The sequence below is a fragment of the Anguilla anguilla genome, chromosome 3, assembly GCF_013347855.1.
Source record: "Anguilla anguilla isolate fAngAng1 chromosome 3, fAngAng1.pri, whole genome shotgun sequence".
Classification (NCBI taxonomy): domain Eukaryota; kingdom Metazoa; phylum Chordata; class Actinopteri; order Anguilliformes; family Anguillidae; genus Anguilla; species Anguilla anguilla.
Window position 1 is genome coordinate 23120173 of NC_049203.1, and position 24457 is coordinate 23144629.

A 24457-nucleotide genomic window follows, 5' to 3' on the forward strand; every position below is an offset into this window, starting at 1 on the left:
TTTCAGCCCAAGGGTTAAGCAGAAATTAATATTGTTTAGAAATGGCATATTAAATTAGTTATTTGTAGTTGGGTGGAGACATATATTGTAAGAAGGGTATTAGGGGGGTGTGGCCTTTTGCAAAGTTTTTTTGGTGGTGCCCAGCATAGTCATTTTCTGTCGATACTCAACACACACACCCTTTTATGGTTAAGCCCTGGTCAAGGTAGACAGGGTTTAGCATAACACAATACCATAAGCAAAATGACTCAACGGATTTGTTAATACCATAAATAAACTGACTCAAAAACTATTGCCAGAAGTGAAAAATCTCCCCACTAATTGCAGTAAAAATGGTTCTATTATCTTTTTAATGACAAATTAGAAACCACAAGAGACCAGCCAGCATATGCTGAAAATCATTAACACATCTAACAAGATATGTGCCAGAATCCCACATGGCTCGTGATTAAACCCACACTGAAAAACACTCAATCCTGGTCATCTGAAAAAATATGTGTGTGTGTGTGTGTGTGTGTGTGTGTGTGTGTATGTGTGTGTGTGTGTGTGTGTGTGTGTGTGTGTGTGTAAATGTCCAATTTCCCTTTCCTATCTGAATTACCAGAGAAAACTGTTGTTAAGCTACTCAGTAAGCATAACCATTTTAGCTCAAACTATATCTGAAACCTTCCAGTGAGGGAAGGTGAATTGTATTCTTGCCCACATGGAGAAAAAATGGCTAGACCCAGACTTGGCTAAAACAAAGACCAACTATTGGCAGGGTCATTATGTTGCAATTTCCCCAGTATCTTTGTTTTCTATCGATAGCATAGAAGAGAATGGTTTCTTCTCACACACCATCCACAGGGAGTTTTTCTGTGCCACTGTCACAGCCTAGGATACACTGCAAAGCACAGTGCAACAAATTCTTTGTAAAAGGCTCTGTATAAAAATTGATTTTAATTTATGTCTTAATTATTAAAGAAGCTGGTGCTGCATAAAAGACTGAGCCCATTTTCAGTAGTGAGCACAAAACTAAGAATATAAGAAGGATAATAATACATACATAATATTATCTTTTGGGACATAGTCTGTGTTCAACATTTCACTATTAAGTCCTTTGTATCCTTTGAGTAATTACAGTATTTGACCTTATAATTGTATCACAATATTAGTCCAGTTCCTGTTAGTGTATTGTTTGTCTTTTTCTGTCATCTGTTCAGTTGCATTACATTCATAATGTTACATTCATTAAGCTGATGCTCTTATCCTAAGTGACTTACAGAAGTGGAGAACATCTTTGTTACTTTCAGAAATGCAAAAGCGTGATATCACCAAGAAGGCACAAAAGGACCATTTTTAAAGCTAGCCAAACACATCCGCAATTAGTATGATATTTATTGTTTTACATGGTTACCCTGTCAAGGGTATAGAATCGATATAGAATCAATAATAATAATAATAATATTAATAATAATAATAATAATATTTGATTGCTCTCTGTTCCTAATGAGAATGCTATATTTATTTTCAGAACTAATGTTTCACTGCAGTGCAAAAACTTTTGAAGAGGTTATTCATTCCCATGAACAGTCCTCAAAACTACATCATTTATTTGAACTGTTTCAGTGATTCAGCTCTTTGTATAATCATCCAATTTGCAGAATTGTGTTTTTCTAGAATACCCACTTATCCTACAGTAGCTATGCTCATAGTCTGAATGAATCAGTCTCACTCGATGACTCTAGTAGAGTAGTCTACTTGTTAAGTGGGTAGAATAAACAAATTACCATAAATAATTTGGAAGCTTGAACCTTAACTTACTTCAAAAAGATATGTATTTTCCTTTTGCAGATTTACACAAAGTCTAGATAGTCTTGATGTTATTTCATAAATGAAAAACCTTTAAGATAAAGGCAAAACTAATTATAAATATAATTGGACCATGTCTTGAGATGATGTCCAATGTGCAATATTAATGTATATATATTTATATATATATATATATAACTGTGTACATGTATCAATCTGCATATGTTTTAGAAAAATAAAGCGCATGGATTTGGAATTCTGATTAAATGTTTTAGCATCAGCTTAGTTCATTGTTGGTTTCTAGTTGTGATTCGCTATGCTTTAGGCACGCTAACTTGATATTTCTGACTTTAGTGTAAATGACTACATTATCACCTGGCAAGGACATACAGAAAACACCATCTGGAAATGAAAGTTCACAATCGACGCTTTGGGTCATTAAACATCTCCACCTCTGAGGTGTTAAAATCACAATCATTATATCTTCATAATTTTCACATTGATAGATCTGTTAAAATATTTTTTTAAACACATATAACCACTGTCTTATATCTACTGAAAATAAAGCACAGTTTTGAAGATTGTATTTGATTTGACCATTACATTATTTACATTTTTATTATTTACTTAAATAATTATTAAAACAAAGGACAATTTCCAATGTCCCTGTGCTGTTTTTTGTAATACGTGAGCATTTGGCTGGGGGGGGGGGGGGGGGGGGGTACATTTTATGCTATAGTTTAGGGACAATAACATATTTGATTTAGTTGTCAATTAACATAGACAAAGTCATTTTTATCACAGAGATTTTTTCTCTTACTTCAACAGGGAAGTTACATTATGGCTAGGGAAGCAAAATATGGAAATTCTGGCCCCATCAATAACCAATGTCTTCTGGTGTTGGGCAATACCAATGCAACCCTGTTTTACATTATGGCATGAATGTAAACTACCACCATGTTTTCACATTCATGGAAGCTAAGGTAATTGATTTTATTTGTGCAGAAATATATAGTTTTACTTGTCAGCTTGGCTTGTAAAAAAATAATTAAATAAATAGTTAAAAATGTTCAGATGACTATGAATATGCTGATGAATAGTGCACCAGATATCTTACCTTTCCGGGTCATGTGTGTCATCATATGGCCAAAATCATAACGTTTGGCCAATACCAATGCATTTGTTTCACGTTATTATTGGCTGATTCTGATATGCCCCTAATATTATCATGCATATCCATAATTATGGTACTGTATTAGTAGTGGCCATAATGTGGTTCTGTGTCTAGGTCCATCTGTGCTCAATATGTGAAGCATAACAAAAAAAGGGAAATATTTTCATTATCAGGTTTTCTGAAATAAGTTTTCTGGAGAAAGACAGCATGAAAATGAATTATCCTTTGTAATGTGAATTAACAAAATTTTAAGAAAGTAAATCACTGTCCTATGATGTAGGAACCCTGGACCAGATTACCATGTTGTAAATGCAAACAGAAAATGCAACAGTCTGCCACGCAATACAAATAATACATAAGGATAATACATAAGGCTGGAATAGTGCATTTTTTTCATGATTTTAGCTATTTCCAGTAGTCCTGTCTCTCACCAACTCTTCTACACCACATAGAATTAGCGAGAAAGGAAAAACATCTCAAATTGTAAGTAGGCACTAACAGTGTTTTTCCATATTAGCTGTTATTTTACAAAACATGCCCACCCATTTTGTCCTAGCATTTACACATTGTGCCATGTCCAGAATCAGGTCCAGGGGAAAGTACATTGAGTAAAAAAGTACTGAGTACTTTGCAGTAAATGTATTTTAGGGACAACTTAATTTAATACACTTCCGCCTTACCCTCTCCATCAAACCATCAGACATTTTATAATTTAATGTTCCAGTACACAAGGAGACTGCAGTTTTACTGCAATGTTCAATGTTTCGACAATGCTGGCACATCAGAAATGCATCCTAGTCTGAATTTCCATCAGGTCCCATCACACCAAATCTTAAGGTTGTCATGGTGCTGCATCGATACTAACAACAACCCGCTCACCCAGTGCCCACTCAGACCAAAAATGACCCTGCCTGGCTAGACAATCATAATAAGTGAAATTACCGTGAGTCCCCCCCCCCCCCCCCCCCCTCTCTTTTCTCTTTTAAATCAGACAAAGACAACTACTAACACTACTGCATAATATATATTGCTGCTGGGTGGCTCATTCAGTTAAGGCACCATGCTGAGGTGCATGGATGAGACTTATGGTCACACACCAAAACCAGACCATGCCAATGCTGACCGTGGCTGGTAGCTACATAGGGCCACCTCACCCAGGGTATGGGAGGGTCCACGTTTAATTTCTTTATATCGACCCTTGCTGGATGATTGGGCACCTGTGGACTGCATGTTAAAACCGCATGAATGGTCTTCCCACGACTCCACTCGAGTGTGCTAGTTGAGCTGTAGTCTGCAATGTGAACAAAAGAATTGGATATACATTGGGTTTAAAATATATTAAATAATAATAAAATATGTATATCAATTTTACTGGATGTAATCAATCATGGATACATTCAATGTAACCATTTGCTGTAACCATTATTATGGAAAACAAAATATACGGCATTCTTCAAAACACAAGTATCATACGTCAAGCAGAGCCAGGCACTTCAATTGTATGGGTATCTTTATTGTCTTCTTTGCTTGTACTGTGGTAGTACTGGCATTTTTTTTTAAATTGGCCATTCCTGAAGCCCAAATTTGCCATTGCAGCTGAAGCCCATAGCCAATTAAAACAGTTGGTGAAATAAAAAACTTTTACTTGAGATGTACAAGTTTGTGTTAGTGTTAATCAGTTTAACCTTCAGGGTCCAAGTTGAACTATGCGGTTGTTCCCTGCACTTGAACCGGTACTTCTCTCTAGGGGTTTCGTCATACTTGTTCCTGGTTATGGTTATACACTTTATTGTACGTCGCTCTGGATAAGAGCGTCTGCCAAATGCCTGTAATGTAATGTAATGTACAATATATTGTCATTTGTGTGTGCGCTGAAATATGTATCAAAATATACAAAACATTTCTACTTTGGTAACATTCGGATGTATCTGACTATAACCAATTATTTTATTAAGCATGATGACAATATTTTGGTATGGATTGGAAATGTATTTTGAGTGCCTCCATATTTTAATGCAATTATCAATGTACAAGAGTCTATTCTTAAAAATATGAGAATTTGGTTTCATAAGGGCTATCGACTCCCTTGTTTCTCATAGGAAACACAACAGGTTTATGTCCTGCCATGTGTAGACTATGATGCACCATTGTCCAGAACCAATGAGAAAGACAGCTTTAGTAAGTTCCATTTAAAAATGGAAATGACAATCAGCTTGTCTGAGTTTACTAGCACAGCACACCTACTTTATTCTCATCTGGCAACCAAAACTATCATGATGCATTAAGTTTCTTTCTATCCGACAGACTCCCATCCACCAAGCTGTTGGTCCCTGCTACACTCCATCGCTATGCTGATTAAGTTTAAGACACATTCTGAGGACTTCTGGAGGCAGGCAATGTGTGCCCACAGCCTGATGGTGTCTGTAGGCTTTCATTTCCATGGCAAATTGTAATGTTTAGGCATACAAAACAAAATCAAGTATATTCGTCCAGCTTTTGCTATTACATTCATTGTCCACAATCACATAAAATGCATCAAGCCCAAAAAAAAATGCCTGCCAATTAATCACTCATAACCATTCCACACTAGCTGGCAGATACAAGTCTGGTTTGTAGGAGTTTGTAGCTACAAACTGGTTTGTAGTTACATTTTAAAGAAAATTAAACCAAACAACATCTAAAATGTAGGAAAGCAAGGCACTTAATATAAATCTGTTCATTTTCACCAATTCTTATCCAATCCTCACATTCAAAAACAAGAGATCTCTATGAGTGCACCAGTATCACCAAACCTAAATCCTACAGTGTAAGATTAAGGAACCAATAATTTACACATTTAGATTGAGTCTACCTCAAATTATTTAAAATTGTAAAGAAGCAAACTGGTGCAGAAGGGTTTAAGCATTTGATTGTTCTCAGTCAGTTATCACCATGCAACATTTCTATAAAACATTAAGCAAATTTGATACAAAAAAAATAAATATAAACTCTGCCAATGACTGCAAATGCTGGTAAATAATAAAGACAGTGCCTCAATGTCCTCTATGTGATATTACAGTAGGCAGGTTTACAATGGCTGAATGCACTTGAGATTGTGCTGCAATAGCAGAGCAAAGCCTTCAGGAGTGTCAGATATAATAGTTGATCTGTGTGAGTTTCAACATTTTCAGTGTGAATTAAAGGCAACACTTCTGCCATAAACTCCAGTGCATCTCCTTAATGATTAGCTATGAGGGGATTGCTTTGAGGAATACAGTGTACCAGCATCAAAACAATGTATACATAGAAGCATACAAGCAAACACAGAGACACACACACACACACACACACACACACACACTTTGCCTCACAGATAAATGTTAATGTCAATGCTGATTATTGCAAAAATGTGTTCTCCGTACTTGGGGATTGTGTGACTGTGAACTGTGCTTGCAAAGAAACAAAACAAATATTTACCTGAGGACAACCAATGGTTGAATCCAGGTTGATGACTCCACTATCAGTTTAGAAATTACGTCCATATAATTGTCTTTAGCATAGAGTCGTTGCCTCCATGACAGTAGATGGCACCAAAATCACTCAGCATGAATGCCATTTCTACACCAATAATAAAACTTAACAAATTTTGATCAGCACTGGTAGAACATTGGTTTAGGCAAAAGGAGAACTACTGATGACCCAACAGAACCAGTTTTTGTTTTTTATTAAAGTTCTCACACACTATTTTTGTAAACAATGGAATTTAATTAGTGTTAGGCAGGCCTACAGTAACTGCTGTACTGGAGAACAGAATTTAGAACTATTACTTGATAAATTTCACATAAATCCCATTAAAATGTTAACCAACATGGAATTCGTGAATTTGCTGTACAGAAAAGACTTTTCACTATGATACTACATATTACAGCCATCTGAATGTGCACTGTTTTTAAGAAAAAACATGGTGATTTTATTTGGGAAGCAGCATTTTGGTATGACTATTTTAATCAACCTATTTAGGTATGAAACAAGCTTTACATCCAAAAATGTGCAAATACTGATAAAGAACATAGCATCATTTTAAATGAACAGAACATAATTTGATGTTAACCACACTATTATCTATAATGTATACCCTATTGGAGGAAAGACCCAGCTTTAGATCCCAAAGATGTGTTGATTTTTCAAATATCTGCAAAGCTCGTTTTGGTACTGTTTGAATTTTGATGTTTTCAAATGCATTTCCATGGTTATTTCTCTTTTTAGATATTACGCATTTGCGCATACATTGTGTAACACCAGTCTGGTACATATCCTGTAAATATAGCTTGCAACAGTGCAGTGCAATACATTGTTCAATCATTCGGTCTGATACTGTAGCTCAAATTACTTCAGGCACTGGAAGAGACTGCTTTCTGTTCAAACGTATTTTGGTTATTTTTAGCCACGTCAAAACATGACAATCATGTCTCTGATTGACCAGGGGAAAGTACATTTTCTGTTGGCCCTGAAAAACTCCTTGGTTGCTGTAGCAATATGTTTGGAGTCATTGTTCTGCTGCAAGGTGAAGTGCCGACCAATGAGTTGGTTAGATCTGGACAGATAAGATGTTTCCATACACTTCAAAATTAATCCTGATATTGCCATCAGCAGTCATATCATCAATGAAGAGAAGTGAGCCAATTCCAGTGGCAGCCATACATGCCTAAGCCATAACACTATACCTCCACCATGTTTCACAGATGAGGGAGGGGACACTTTGGATCATGAGCAGTTATTTTCTTTCTCCACACTTTCTTATTCCCATAACTTTTCTACAGGTTATTACTCATCTGTCCATAAGACTTTGTTCCAGAACTCAGTAATTTTTTAGGATATTAACCCAGCCATTCTGTTCTTGAGGCTTAGCAGAAGTTTGTATCTGAACCCTCTGAGGTTATGCTGGTGTAGTCTTCTCTTTATGTTCGACTTTGACACATATATGCCTACACCCAAACAGCGTTGATCTGATATGTTTGACAGTTCAAAAGGGGTTTTTCTTCACAACTGAAAAATTTATTTGGTTATCCAGTACAGTGGTCTTCCATGGTCTACCAGGTTGTTTGCTATTCGTGAGGTCACCAGTGTGTTCTTGCTTCCTAACAATTTGACACCTAATGTTTTGTCTGATCTATTTACTATGATTTATCGGCCTCATGATTGCTTGTCTTACTTGGTCCTCGTGTTGAGAGACAACAACGACAAAATTTAAATTCCAACAATAACCCACAATAGACCTTTTGTTAGTTTTCTTGTATCTGAAATAATGATGCAAAGCTGAACAACCAATTGTCCAATTATATTTGGTCCCCTAAAATGGGGCAATATATAATAAGGGCTGTAATTCCTACACGGAATTTTGCTGTGTTTCCTCGAGATATTAAATGTCAGTCACTGGGGGGAAAAAAATGTTGAACACAAGCTAGTGTTATATGTAACACTAGCTTGTGTTCAACATTGTCTCTTTACAGTTTATGTCAAGACCATATTCCGCATGCAAACTTTGCTTTGTCATTTCTCGAATCTTTGCATTTCACTGTGATTTCGGCATTCACAGAAGTAAAAAAAAAAATATGCATAAGAGTTGAAATATGTGGGCTAATACTAAGCCAACATGATTAACGGGACCTCCGTACGTCGCCTAATGCCAGATCCTTACTCAAATAATTGCGGTATTTTTACGACACGTCTCCACATACTGTTATAGCACTAAGGACCAGTAAAACAGTATTTTTTCATAAGAAGATTTATTCTGAATGCTTCTATCTAACCCACCTATCTTCTCCAGCGAGTGACTTCCCCATTGAAGGAGTAAGTGGGCGTGTGGCTGTTTAGTGAAACTCCCCCCATCAGCGTTAACTACTTTTCAAACTACCCTCCAATCAGAGGTGCCCCGAAACTTGGAAAAGTAAGTTCGGAGAGTCGCCGTCGCTAGGTTCCGTTTAGGTTAAACCTGTTTCGATGGTCAGTATTCTACTTGATGCTAATAGCCCCTTTTACTTGGTAATGTCGCTGTCAGTGGGCAGGTTTATATAGCCTCGTGAGGATGCAGTTCACCAGACCTGTCCCAGACTGAGGTGCGCACGTCCATCGTTTCGTAAACGTCCGGAGACCTCGGTGCCCTGCAATGAGTTGCTTGGATGTTATGTATCATCAGGGTTATGGAACCCATCGTTACTTGCCGGAGACATCAGCGGCGGCGGCAGCAGCAGCGTATTATCATTACCAACAACAACAGCAGGTAGGCTCAATACGCCCTGTCCTTGTACAATTTGTAGCCTAATCTGAATTGACCGACACAGATCCTGGTTTCTTCTGAGTATTCGCAAGTTTTACAAGTGGCCATCTTTACGCAGTGATTTTATTCATTCCTGAGAAACCATAATTTACGTTTTCTGTGTGGTTGTTATATGCAAGCTGAAAGGACGCGTCTGTCAAAAAATTAAAGTGCGTTTTATTATGTTTTATTTTATTTTTCTTAAATGTCGATACAGTGTAGACACAGTAGGCCTATTCATTATCCAAATTGTGCTATTTTGACGTAATTTCCTCGAGGGTCATTTTTCAGAGTGCATTTTGCACATAGGCAGATAGTTTCATAAGAAAAGCATGAACTTTAGCCACCCCTCTGCCAAGTTAGGAAAATAGCCTCTTCATACATGGTGTGTCTTTCATGGTCATGCTTTTCAGCTATAGCCCAATCAAGCAACCGAGGCTTAGTAAAAATTACATATACACCTTTATTATACAGCTTTTTAAATATCACATTTCAGTTTAGTAACTACACAGTAAAACGTCCAGTGTTAATGCAACTCTTACAGTGTTATTGCAACTCTAACAGATACCATTTGCTTTATGTTAGTGTTGAATTAACCCTGGGCATTTTACTGTATAGTCAATCTCCCTAATTCATTGGGTTTTTAATTTTTATTTTAGTATGTTACTCAGCACAGACGTACTGTATTGCTTGGGATAACCTGCATTTATGACCACAATTTGAATTGTACTACTTTTGCAAAGGCAATAACTTTAAGTCATTCATGATACAAATCACTATTTTTATGGTAGTTTCATAAACCACTAAGATTACGGTAATATTTTGGATAATAAAATATTTTTTTAATAATACAACTTTTCTTTTCCTTAATCAGTATAGTTTTTCATATGCCTCCAACATGCAATTTCTGACTTTTTTTGTTCTGCAAGGGCAGTGTGAAAACCATTCACTTTTGAGACATATTTGAAAAGATAAAGACCTGAATTGTCTTGGCCTTGTAAATGTGTTCTTCGCAGTATTCAGAATATTTTTGCATGATGTAAGAATGACTGAAATGGAGCCGGGGCCCCATCAATCACTCATCCAGAATGGCATACGGAAGTGAGTTCACAAGGTTGGACAAAGACCAGAGGCCATGCAAAACTGTTGGTGTCACAACAAAAAGTAGGAGTCAATCCATACACATACAACATAATGTTAAGATCCAGTTCCAGCCAAGTGCCCTTAGAAGCAAGCAAATTTGAGGATATGATGGTAAATGTTCGCGTTCATGTATTGGTATTCAATTGAGAATGAATGATCAGGGTGCAGAGTCTGCTGAGTAGCGGTTTCAGTTTGTGGAGGAAGATGCACAGGATGGTTCTGGCTGTAGTGGGACACTGTTTCCACCTCTGAAGCCCACATCCTTTTCAGCTACAGTGCTGGCCCTGTGCTAGAGGTCCTCATGTAGGAAGCACAGAAAAAAAAATTGGTTCAGTATATCACCTCTCTGACAGAGTGCATTTTTCACGGGTGGAATAAATTCATTTTGGCCTCGCATAAACCTTGTTAGTTGAATTAACACGAACGTTTTACCACACATGCGTACCGTAGATGATGACCTGTCACAGCTGTGCTGCGGAGTCTAGACATGTGTGTTAATGCGAGTGTCTGTCACAGGATGTACGTAACCCGTGGAGAAACTGTAAGAGCGTGATTCGTTCCCTTGGCGGGAGATCTCGGCCTTTAAGCTCAGCAGGCTAATCGAGGAGTAACAGGAAGTGGAGTGGAGGGCTCAGTAACCAGCGATGGTGTAACCTCATTAAGTCGATACCGTGCGAGTCCAGTGTGTTCCTTCCTCCGCCTCCTCCTCCTCCTTCCTCCTAACCGCTCTCCATCCTTTCCCCTTTCTTTGCAGAGGATCTGCCTCCAAGGCAAGATGGAGGACTCCGCGGAGGCGCCCGCGCAGCCCGCGCAGGTAAAGCCTCCCAAGCCTCGGGCGGGGGAACGGGAGGAGAGCCCGGAGGAGCAGAAGGGCGGAGTAGGGGACGGGGCGGCGGAGAAGGAGGCGCAGCCGGCCGAGGCGGAGTACCTGAGCTCCAGGTGTGTCCTCTTCACCTACTTCCAGGGTGACATCGGGGACGTGGTGGACGAGCACTTCTCGCGCGCGCTCAGCCAGGCCAGCGCCCTCCCCGGCCACGCCCACAGCGGCCGAACCCCCTCGGGAGGTCTGCGAAGAGGTGAGGACACACCCTCTTAGGAGCAGGGCCCACCTTTTGGCTTGATTGATTGGCTGATTTGTTTACTGCTCAATTGATTGATTGACAAATTGTCTGACTGACTAGCCAATATGATATTTAAAATACAATAAAATAACACAGCTCATTCAGCAATTTCCGTATGAAGAGTAATATGTACAAGAAAGCGTGTACATTTCACACAAGAAAACATCATAGTGTGAAACCAACATGCATTTCTGATATTTTGTTGGCTGATGGTATAATAAACACAAAATTATCATGGATTGCCTTGTAAATAGAGTACTTTAACATTAACAAATCCCAAACAATGGCCTGTAAAATTGGCTCTAATTTATTTTGCTAATTAACTTGTGAAGTACAGACAGCCTGTCAAGTGTGCTTTGTGTTCTAGTCCTCATGTAGAATTAATGTTTTCTGAGCATTCAGAAACAACTGGAGCATCTCTAACGATAAGGTTAATGATTCTCTGTATTTTCAATATTCATGTGAGTCAACTTGTGTATTGACAGTCGTTTGGTACGCTTTTAATACGGATATTATAAGAGACACTGCTTATTTCTATTTAGTGTATCAAGTTCTAAAAATACACTCCTTGTCCTTGTATCACATTACATTCATTTAACTTGTGCTCTAGACAAAACTTACTAGGCTAGGACGAATGGACTTACATCTCCAAGACCATTTATTTTATTTTATTTTTAAATGGTAGACTTTCTGATTCAATAATTGCAGTGTTGTGCTTTGTGCTGTACTGGACATACTGCTCTTTATTCAAATTGCAAAGCAACTCTGTTAGTTTTCATTGCAGTGTTTGGAAACTGATGTTGGGGGTCTGTCTGAGGATTTGTGTCTCAGTGACTTACCTTCTTGTCGGTGTGTTGCAGCAGGAGGCATCTTATCATCAGGACAGTGTGCTGATTTCCCATCATCCCTCTGGAGCAGTGGCTATCCATCGCAGAGCGGCCCTTGCCTCTCCTCCATCCATCCGGACTTGTCGCCCAGCACCATCTTTCATTCAGTGGAGCACGGAGCGTGGGTGGGGCACGGACTGCCGACTCCGCCCCCTCCCTCTGACTGCTGGCCGTACAGCCTGGGAGCCCAGGGCAGCGGCAGCTACACCCACATCCACGAGGACTATCCCCGTGTCCACCCCCGCCACGCCCATCACGTGGCGCACCACACTTTCGGCTCCGCCCTTGACCCCCGACTGCCCGGCACGTGCCCGCCCTGTAGCCCTGCCACCCATGGCGGCATCAGCAAGACAGAGGCTGGGACCAGCAGCGGCCCCCCTCACAGCTGGCACATCTCGCACCAGGCACCAATGGACAACACCTACGAACTGAGCGAGTAGTGGGCCAGCGCCAAAAAACCTCACCTGTTCCCTGTTTCTGTTTCTCTCTCTCTCTCAGACACTCTCTCTCTTTCTCTCTCTCTCCCTCTCTGTTTCTCTCTCGCACTCTCTTGCTCTCTCTCTCTCTCTCTCTCTTTCAGCCTTGCTCTCTCTCTCTGGCTCACATTAAAAACTGAAGAAAATGGTGCATGCTGTCATGCCTTTTCATGTGCGAGAATGTACGTTTCAGGTCATCTGTGCAAAGTTTCATTCAGTTTTTGAACTAAGCCTGCTCTGTCTGTCCACTGCCCTGGGCCGGGACAAACGGAAGACATATGTCTGATTCAGACTCGTAGGAGGTCCGTGGAGAAATTACTGCGGAGGTGTTCGCAAGTGCAGTTATGGAAAAGCTTTCAGCTTTCTGGGAATTCGTTTTACGAAAGAGGTCAGCTTGATGTCAGTGCTTGTATAAAGAAAACAAACATGCTTTAGTGAAACTCAGGAAGAAAGGTCTCCAGGTTGTGTTCCAGTGGCATAAGCACTCACAAAACAACACAAATATAAAAGAAACCACTTTCTCCCAAATTATTTTTTCATACTCATTTTAATATTATGTAGAAAATTGTTGTTTCTATTTCAGGAGCTGTTATTTTTCTGTGCTGTAATGGAGATTCATGATGCTTTTATTTTGTGTGAAAAGCCTACTGTGTTTATAGCTTGTGTGCAGTGGTTTTGCCATGTTTCGTTGTTGTTTAGTTACATTTTCCTCTAGGAGAAAGTGGCAGTGTAGTTGTTGATTAGACTAAAACATTGCTAAGTTCTATTGGCAAAAATGAATTATTTACTTTTGTTTCAGAGTATGGTGAAATGTGAAATTAAATATTCTGACCCTAATTCTGATGTTTACCTTATAAATTATCCAAGTGGTAAATTTATCTCTTGATGGGCACTGGTGATTTTTCATGTATATAGTAATAAGATCCAAGCAGTAATGTAAAAAATGTTTTTAGTTAGCTGTTTTTCACATATTTATGTTTACAGTAGTCTCCACTTCCTTCATTAGCTTCCATATTTTAAGTTATTACATAAACAGGGGCACTGACAGTATCTCTAGGTATATTATTAACGGACTTCAGACATAGTCAGAGACAGATGTCATGCATATATTGCAATCAAAGTGATGTCACCATGCCCTGTAACAAAAAGTACAATGTGTCTCAAGTACCCTGCACTGAAATGAATCAACTGAAGTGAATAAATTCTTAAATTAACATTGTTTTTGTTTTATTGTTTTTGAAACCCCAAAATATTCCTAACTGCAGCGTATGGAGAGAATATAAATTAGCAAGTGATAACACAAGTGATATGATATTGCTTTACAGTCTTAGTACTGTAAGTGATAACACTACATAGACCAAAATTCCAATTTTGTAATGACTTCTTAAAATTCACTCAAAACACTTAAAATGCCATTGATCCTTGTGTCCATTTATCCATCCCTTTTCTATACCCGCTTAACCTAGGCAGTGTCGTGGGGGTGCTGGAGGCTATCCCAACGTGCATTGGGCGAGATCCTTGTGTGGCACACATAAATAAGGGAAAAAATGCTTGGACTGCAGCAAATTCTAAAAATGGTTACTGTCATTTTTCTTTATCTTTTGGGCATATATTTCTCATGTATAATAGGTCACGGGCACTTAAAAGTCAGGGTAGGAATGTATTTCCTTACTAAGCAGGAAGTGATCTTATTAGAGGGGGTTGTAAACATACCAAAACTAGGAGCAGACAGCTTACATTAATCACACTTCTGTCTAAATGAAGTAGCAGATACATGCCAGGAATGCAGGGGATAGTTTTTCAGATGCAGGCCTGCCCAAATCTGTTCTTGATTAAAGAATGCGAAAGAGAGCCTGCCACATGTTCTGGTGTGAGAGTGAACATTCGCTTAGCCGTTGGGAAAAGTGCCATTTAAAAATATTTTAGTGGGTGTCCTGTGCCAGAAACATTACTTCTCAGTCAACAGCTGTGTGGTTAGAATCCTGTGTATTACGAGGCAGCTTTCTTTGAGCCCCTGGATGAGATCTTTGGCCAGGTGGTCAGAATGGCCTCACATTCCTGCTGCCGTCATTGGTTGGCAGCTTTCAGCCAGGGGAAAGAATGCATTTCACTTTGTGCTTTGCGCATGTATTTTTCGAGGGAGCTCCCAGACCAGAATGTTGAATTCCTGTTTGTTCTGGGAGTGCATATCCTGTATGAGTCCGTAAGCAATTAATTTTTGAGTGCACTTTACAGTTTTGGGGTCAGCAGCCATGGTCTTGAAGAGCCAGGTAATATGCTGGTTTTTGTTTTCAGACCATTGAGGTGAACAAAAATGTGTAATCGACTGCTTCAACGGACCAATTCGGCGCTGAGTAACATTGAAATCCTCCAGTCTCTGAAATCCTGGGAGTCTCCAGGGCCAGGGTTGGGGTCCCATTGTACAACTGTTCAGTACGGTTTAATTTCTCTTCTCCATATTTAAAGGAGACCTATGGATCAGGCAAAGAATAACAGTGTGCTCATAATTTATTCTGACAGTACTGATTCACGGATACCTAGCTGACGTATCAATATCCCTATCAGTTCTTCGTTGTTTCAACGAAATATTTGTTGACTTTGTCTTGTTCAGGTTGGTTGTAATCATTAAAATGAATGAATTATACATTTTTTCAGAGATTCAAAACTTTACAGTTTACAACCTGAGATCCTCTAAAAGGGGGTGTGTGATATAAATCTGGCAGCACTTCTGTTGTAGACTTTACAGACAAGAGTACCAGATATCACACTGCTACTTGGCTCTTAAACAGTCCCTATACCACTTGTTTTAGTGATTTACTTGGACCAGCACTCTTCCTAAAAATGTAAATGGGCAGCAGGTGCCCATTTGGAGTAGCCGGTGCTCTGATCCTCTTTGATAGAATACGACTGTTTGGAAAACCTCTACAATGGACGTTCATTATATTTATTACTGAAGTTAAGTGGTGCTGAACGCACTAAAGCAAGCTTGGATCAGCACATTCTTGTGATCCGTTGCCAGATTGAGCGTGTTGTGGGTTGGAGGGTGAGCGTGTTGTGGGTTGGAGGGTGTGCGTGTGTGCCTGTGCGTGTGCATGTGCGTGTGTGCGTGCGCACGTGTGTGTGTGTGTGTGTTTGTTTGTTTGTCTCCTCATAGATCTGATGCCATCTGTGCTATTCTAGGGGGATACAGGACCTCTGATGAATCAGATTGTAAATAAGGTGCTGAAACATGATATCCATTCAACCCTAGATATTGTAATGGCATTGTATTCATAACTGTATTCCAGTGCTGTATCTTTCAGAGATGATTAGCTTGGGAAGTAGAAAAAATAACTAATGTTATAATTGAGATCACAATTACTACTGATTAAGTTATTGCTTATTGTCTTTTTTTTTTTTTTTTTTTAATTATAGCTACTCATTAAGAATATCCAATATACTGCATATGCTGTACTCCTGTCAGTTTTCCCTTGATTAATCAGAAATTTGGGCAGACTTTTCATCACATAAAATACACTTACATACAATAGTGTTTGGAAACTAGTTAACCTATTTAACTCATAACAGGTCAAATAGTGCACTCAGTCAGAATTATTGCAAGCCTGGTTGTACATACAAAATACTAAGAGACACGTGCAAAAGATGAACAAAAGAAGCAAGTATGTACTAGTCCTAATTAGAAACCAAAAATGTGTCATATTCAAATACCACTGAAAAGAAAACATTCAGCGAGAAGTCAAAAATATTTACTGTAGGTTTTCCAAACCCTCTAAGCCATTATTCATTATTGAATTGCTATTCACAGGTATACTCCCTAAATAAGTATACCCAAAAAAACTATATAGGTTTCACATTGAAAATGTAGACCTTATGAATACAAAATATACCTATATTCTTTTAACAACCTATTTACTGATGAAGGACTAGCATCAGGATTGCTTCTTCTCAAAGTGTTTTATTCTTGGGAGCACAGGCCCCTACTTCCAAGAAGGTTTTCATCTCTTGAAAAGATGTGGAAATGAAGAGTTCTGTTGTGTGTTTATCAAAAGCCCATGGGTAGAATCCACCTGGAGGAGCGCACAGAATATTCTGGAAGGTTGCCATTTCAAATGTTTCCATGACCATGTTTCATTATTGTAACATTGCATTTCTTAATACCTGACAAAAGTAAATGAACTCAAGGGGATCTGCAAAGTACTAGTTAATTTCCACAGTTTAAGCAGCATGCTTGTTAGCATTCGACAGGTAGTAAATTCCCAGTCAAAGGTTTCATCTGTAGTTGCCAGTTTTGAAAGAACATTTGATATTAAAACGCACTTTATATCGTCAGCATACAATTGAGGGTGATGTTTATTTCATAACACCAATGTACTTGATTTTGCTTGATTAATCCAGATAAGTCTTGTCATGTTCTGTGCAAAGAGTAGGAGCTGAAATGGGACAAAGAATATAATATCCTGTACAGGTATTGTTGATTGCACCGGGTGAAAACAGTTAGCCATGACAGTACCTCTGCTTTCTGAAAACTACACTGGTCAAACTGGACAGCTGCAGACCACACCAGAATGCAAGTTGCTTTATTTTGGCAAACTGCTTGCTCTAGTTTCTGTTGTCATAAATACTCTGCCATACCCTTGTGGCTGTATATAGTAATAAACCTTTTTTTTTTTTAATTGAATACAAGCTGCTCACCCAATTTCTATATAGCATTAAACCAATAGAAGCCATAAGTTGATAATCATATCAGAGCATAGATTTATAATATCGCTCAGCAATAAGATGCAGTTTTTTCTGCTAAGATAAATTTTTAGGAACGAAATAGAAACCCAAGCACTTTGATTCATCGGCATTAAATATATATTTTTTTAAATGGTTCAGAAAAAATTACAACAGCTACTGCCGTATGTCAATTGATTTATAACCGACAATGTGTTTCCGTTTGTTCATACCTGTATAATACTGTGCATCTCCAAATCAACAACTGCACTTCCATGGGTCCACATATATGCCTGTCATTAACAAAATAGCTTGCTGGAAGTAAATGGAAGGAAATTTATAAAACTGCACAAACAATGAAATTCAAATAAAAACCTTTGCTACTTTTAGTTTAGTACATACTTGTAAGAAACAAAGTGGAGTTGACTTTTTATGTAATCAGATAAAACACAATGAATTAACTTTCTTTCCCATTATTATTGGCTTACCAGGATGATATAAAGTAATTGTGACCAAGACTCAGTGAGTATGAGAGATAGTTCATATATCAGTATATGTGTGTACATTCTTTGGCTCAATTATTCTGGTTATCAGAATATAAAGGTCCTGATGCGAAGTTGTAGAATTCCTAATTTGCATTGTGTTTCACACTAGCTCTAATGTTCTGGTCAAGCAAAAAATAAATGATGTGTGATTTTGTATTGTGCATGGATTATACCTCTACAAATACTCAAAAATCTAGTTGTTGGGGTCCTATTTTGAGAGCAAACACTGTTATCAAACAAGCAATGTGATCATTTTGAGCACATGAGGCCTGTACAAATCAATATTGCTATTTTAATGGAACTGGTACACATGCAGATGGTAAGTGGGCTGTTCAGTATTTAATGGGATTTCATGGCTTGTGCCACTACTATGGTTCAACACTGTTTTCCGGTCCTGTTGGTGCAGTGTTCATTCCCAGACTGAAAAAATGTCATTCTGCACTTCATGAACGTACATGAATGCATGGGACAGACACATGAAGATTACACAGATGTAGAAAGCCTGTAAATAGTTCATGCTGTGTTATAGTGTGTTTTGCCTTATGTAAGCAGCACATTTTAGCGTTCCTTAAGAAACGTTACGAAATGTGTGAAAAACTAAGCACAATCTTCGACACATAAGACATGATTAATTTTATTTTATTTCTTTTTTTTTTTCCAATATGAAAAAGTCTTCTTGGACATTTTATGTATATATCAATTTATTGTAGTAAATCTTCATCTTGTTTTTTATGTTTTATGCATCTTGTATTTGCATTTTACATTCATTTTATATAGCTGCAAAGCCAGTCACAAAAAAGGAAAAAATAAAACATATTTTGAATTGAATTCAATTAAGCCAAACTGAATTGAATTGAATTGAATTGGATTTGAATACCAAAACTGACTCTCTCCAAATTCTGCAAAGAGTAAGGTTTGCATTTTGTCAAGAGGGTGCCACTGATTTCTACTTTTGCAGGTTTAAATATCTTTACAACAGCCTCTAATTGCTGCCCTGCTTTGTTACTTGGACATGCCTATTTTACTCCAGACCGTTGCAGCACTGTTAGCCATGTGTAAATCACTCACGCTCATACAACTCACATGGATGCAGTATTTATGTTCTCCTGCATTATACTTTGGAAGAGAGTGTCTGTTAAATTAATGTGATGTAATTGGAGCCTAACGGGATAGTTCACTTTGTGATTTTTGATATTATTTCAGCGTACGTTTGTGATCCACAGCATTTGTAAAGTAAAGAAGGATATTTTGAATATTTTGGGCCAGCGTATAGCCTACACATCGACGGCTTTGTGATTTAAAACATGCAAATGCACTTATAAAACAACTCCAACTCGTACAGCAACCCTATATCTCAAGAGGTTTTGTGTGTGTATTAGTATTTTTTAAATGACATTTCATCTGATCTTCAGTTGGAACTATTTCCAATGACACAACCAACCTAATGCAGCTGCGTTCAAGGAAAGAAGAGGCACAGCTTCCTGTATTCAACAGTGCTACTCAAAATCAAAAGAACGCCTCAGAGCAGCAACAAATCTGCAAGACCCAAAATGGTCCATGCTTGTGCAGTTCCAGTTAATATACTGTGAGTGATAGAGTACATTTTACTCTGATTCTTATAGTACATTTGCTCCCTGCTGGCCTTGTATAATCTCTGTTAGAGTTAAATTAACACTGATCATTTTAGCGCGTCCTTTTCGGGTTAGGCTGCACATCAATGTCAGCTATGCATGCGTGAGCCAAGGATGCTGTCGATTTCATTTAACTTCGTTTCGTGAATTTTGATTTCAATTCACTTGTGTTCATTTTGTTATAACGAAGACACGCTTTATCATTTTAATTAGAAAAATGCCTTTAATTTTATCTTTGTTGTCATCTTAATTGCTATCGTTCCCCGGGGGGGGGGAGATGGGCTTCGGTGCACCTTTACCAGCTCGCTATCAGCCAGGAGATTTTACAGCTGGGGCAGCAGAGCTTAGACGGCTCCTGCGGATATCGAGCCAGCTTCACACGCTGCCAGTTACTGATGGGCAGATGGATTCTGAAACGTTACATAATCACACGTTAATGAAAAATTATGCATGTCTGCGGTTATTGCCATTCAGCTGTCTCCCCTCATTTCTCCATTCACACATCAAGGAGTAATCATAATAATGTGGATTAAATGACCTGGATATGAAGGCAAGGAAATTAGGATTCCAATTTTTCAGCTATGCTTTGACTGCCAGCAAGAGAACGGGTATCAATTTCCATATAGTTCCAAAAACTACATTTTAAATTCTCTATCGTAATATTTTTTTTTAATTTCATATCGCAAGATTTAAGGTTATTTGCCTCAGTTCACACCCAACTCATTTTCAGCTTCCAGAAAGAGGGATTTAAGGAGCAGGATTAATGGAGATTCATAAGCAAAATTTTAAATGGAATAACCGGCAACTGGTGGCATCAAAATAAACCATTTGCCTGTTTGCCTGCATCTCCTGTGCAGGAGTTGGGCTCCCGGAGGGAAAAGAGGTCTATAAAAGACCAATGGAAGGCTGGAACATCAGAGCTCGGTGACACGCGACCGAAATGCCTCTCGCTCTAATGAGCGATTAGCAGCCGCCGCCCTTCACCCCTCGGCCGGGCCGAGGCTCTGGCGGCGAACACCGCAGCGCTCTCGATGGCCCCTGCGACTGCGCTTTCCAATCCACAAAGAGGTCAGTGTGTTTCGGCGGGGCGGGATCCCTTCAGGTCTGGCCCACCTGTTTTCCACCAGAGAAGAAGGCAAACAACCCAGGAATGTCCATCCACAGCACTGCATTTTATTAATGTCTGCGGCAATTAATCCCTGGTGTGTGGGGTGGGGTGGGGGTGGGGGTGGGGGGGGTGGTTGGGGGGGTGGACATCAGGGCAGCTGGGCCGAACCTGAGAGAGGTCGGGCGGAGGCACACCCTAAACTTGAGGTGTGCGAGGAGCTGAAGAGCACAGCTACAGGTAGGGCTGCTGCCAGGGATTTTGGAGCTCATGGAAAGATCTTACATTGGGCCCCGCCACCACAGGCCACTGTATCCCTTCAGAATTACAACACGGTGGCCCCTGTCAGTCAGGGCCCTTGGAATCATCTTAACACCCCCAATCAGACATGCATTAGACAATTGGGAAGATATGGAGTAAATACCTTGACGCTGGAATGGTGGCACGATGTGACTTGGATCTCCACGGTTACCTGATCTGGTGCGCGTCGGTCCTTGCCCCCGTTAGGCCGCTCTCCTCCTGTGGGGGTGCATGCGTGATGTAGCTGGCAGTGTGGAGGTGGCCTGCGCCCGTGGCCGTGGCCGTGCCCACGCCCGTGCCTGTGCCAGACCCCGCCAGCACAGACGTGGATGGCAGAACCGTATCTGCAAGCGCTCAGAGGCTATGGCTCAGCATGCTGGAGGCTGCGCACCACATCGCTAATCTCATACACAAGCTGTACCATTCTGAGCTGACTTATCCCAGGCAAGAGGTGCAGAGCACCACAGCTGTGTCATACAGCATTGTTTTGTATTACCTCAGTTAGTTTTAACAAGTTAAATCTTTATATATGTATTAAAAAACACAGAATATAAGATTCCCGTGCTGATTAAAAAATAAGATAAATTCCATTAGCTCAATCTGCTAAAACATAATAATGTTAAACAAAAATAATTTTAAGGTAAACTTCATACTCAACTCTTCATAGAGATATTTGCCTTTGCCAAAGAAAATGTGCTACTTGTGCAACCAGGTGGTGTGCTGGAAGATCTCCCATTCAGCATTTCATTCCAACTAATTCATTCACTCCCTCACTCACTTACTCGCTAACTCACTTATTCACTCACTCACTTATTCACTTACTCTCTCCCTCACTTACTCTCCCACTCACTCACTCACTCACTCACTCACTTACTCTCTCCCAAACTTACTCCCTCCCTCACTCAATCACTCACTCACTCACTCACTCACTTACTCTCTCCCTCACTTACTCCCTCCCTCCCTCACTCACTCACTCACTCACTCACTCACTGGCTAACCCAAACTTTCATGAAAGTACAGGACTCGCTTGCAGGCTATGGAGACTCTCTACATTTGGTGCCATTTTGAGATTGGATCCTTCCCAGGTAACAAGATGTATGTGAGTGCGCATCAGAGAGGCCCTCTTGACATTTCTGGGTACTCTCTTCCCTTCGCTCGGCCGGCTCTCCACGGATCCCCAAATACCCCCTTAATAGCAGAGGCGGTGCGTCTCTGATATCTCCGGCCTCTCTCTCTCAGTGTTTCCACTTGAGCAGATTAAACTCCAATCTGTCGAGTGTGCGGCGTATCATTACCACAGCTGAGCTCCACACAGAGAAGATACACAGGCCGGCAAACCAGTGAGGAAACTTAAACTTAAAGACCCTGAATGTAACGTTTCAGAGGTACTTTATTAATCCCCATGAGGTTAAATGTGGGTGTCACCCATTACAAAAACAACAAAGCAAAACATATAACATTGGCAAAACAGTGCCAAATACAGGCAGTTCAACAACAGCGAGAGAATGGAGGTAAGAATAAATAAATATAAGACAAAATAAGAAACTTAGCAGAGACCCTAAATGTATAATAAGACACTTAGCAGAGACCCTAAATGTAACATAAGGACACACTTAGCAGAGACCCTCAATGTAACATAAGGACACACTTAGCAGAGACCCTCAATGTAGGATAAGAAATATGCTCACATGAATTTACCAGAGCCTGGATTTGGTGGCGAGACGGTTTTAGGGAGAGCTGGCTCAGATTGCTGTGACTGCAATTTTGCTGCAAGGTGACTGTTATAAGCAGCAGCTGCAGGAGCGCGGTCTGCTGTCTCAGTCATTCCCTCCTTCTTCTTGTAGCTTAGGCAAGCTTTCCCCTTCACTGCAAAGTTGTTTGTCATTTTAAAATCAGTTCCTAACAGTCTAAAACACCATTAAAATACTTCATTTTTTATCAAAAACCTCAAAAGTCCACAGTAGATTCATTTTAGGATAAGAACAACAGCATGCACCAGCCGCCTACCAAGAAGAGAACAGAAAAAGATTCCCTCTCTGGGGGCTCCAGATAGGAAAGCATGAAGCATCCACTGCTCTGCATTCACGTGCATTAGAATTGACCTTTGACCCCAGCTCTGCATTCAGGGTTCCCCTGATCCTCTTGTCCATCCTGGTCTGACTGACTGCTGCGATGTTTGGAATGCCATGCCCTGTGTGGGGACATTCCTGGGGTGCCAGTCTCGATCCATCATTGTGGCCAGTGCAGCCCTGATATACTATGCACTGCAGGAGAGTATTTGACAGACTGCTTCAAAATTCAAGTCACTTTTAAAGAAGCATCCTTTTTGTCAGGCCTTTGTAATTTAATTGTACTTTTTGGTATTTGCTTGCATTGAAAGTACTTTTAAATAATGTCTTCTACTGAGAATTCTGAAGAAATTCTTAACGCATCTGTGTTTTTGTATCTGTTTTAAAAAAATGGAAACTTGGATGCAACTTGGTTTGGATGCAATGGCACATCTATATCTTGTCCTGTATGTCAGTTCTTGCATTCATTTTATTCATTTATTATTCATCTTATATCTATTATATTTCATTGTGTTATTGTTCAGGACACTGAACCTGTTCCCTGAAAAATATTCTGCAAATGGTGTTCATTATTATTGGTATTGTTATCTTTGCTTGGGATAATTTTAGTCCAGATTTCCTCTGGCTCAGCATCACACTGTTCTGAGACCAACTGATCCAGGGACGACCTAGGATGACAGGAAGGAATTTCTTGACATGTGTAAAATGTCTTCCTGTCAACTATCCTCTTTAACACCTGTCAATCACCCTCATCCAAACCCGGATCACCAGTCTCTGAGGCAGAAGCCAGCCCAGCAGGGAAGTTCATTCAGAGGAGCACTGCACTGTAAATCCCAGGCTTTCACCCTCTTCATTGGGGCAGCACCCCCTGCAGAGGCTGAGCCCAAGGAATGGCCATTTTGGTGTTACTTTCACCTCAAGACCAACTCTTGTGTTTATGCTATCCCTGTCAGCACAGCTACTTGTCTACCAGTAGCAAATCTGTGACATAGCTTCCTGCTAGGTATAGAGGCAAATCATTTCCATTGAGTATCAACCGTTAAGAGAAAGCAGGAATGTAGTACCAGTTTGCAAAAGACTGATGTGCCATCAGCTGCTGCCTGTAGTAGTCAGATAGATGCTTGCTTGCTTACAGAGAAGGTGCTTTTTAAATGTGACCATGGGTCATCCATATCCTGCACTCAAACAATATCATTATCCATCA

General features: G+C 39.8%; 1 protein-coding gene across 1 annotated transcript; it reads left to right on the forward strand.

Moving 5' to 3' along the window:
* The first annotated feature begins 8860 nt into the window (after positions 1–8860).
* On the forward strand, positions 8861–14106 carry LOC118224105 (transcription cofactor vestigial-like protein 3). The gene is made up of 3 exons (XM_035411295.1): positions 8861–9224; positions 11158–11479; positions 12385–14106. The coding sequence occupies exons 1-3, from the start codon at positions 9111–9113 to the stop codon at positions 12849–12851; spliced, it is 903 nt and encodes a 300-aa protein (XP_035267186.1). The 5' UTR covers positions 8861–9110; the 3' UTR covers positions 12852–14106.
* Positions 14107–24457: the final 10351 nt, after the last annotated feature.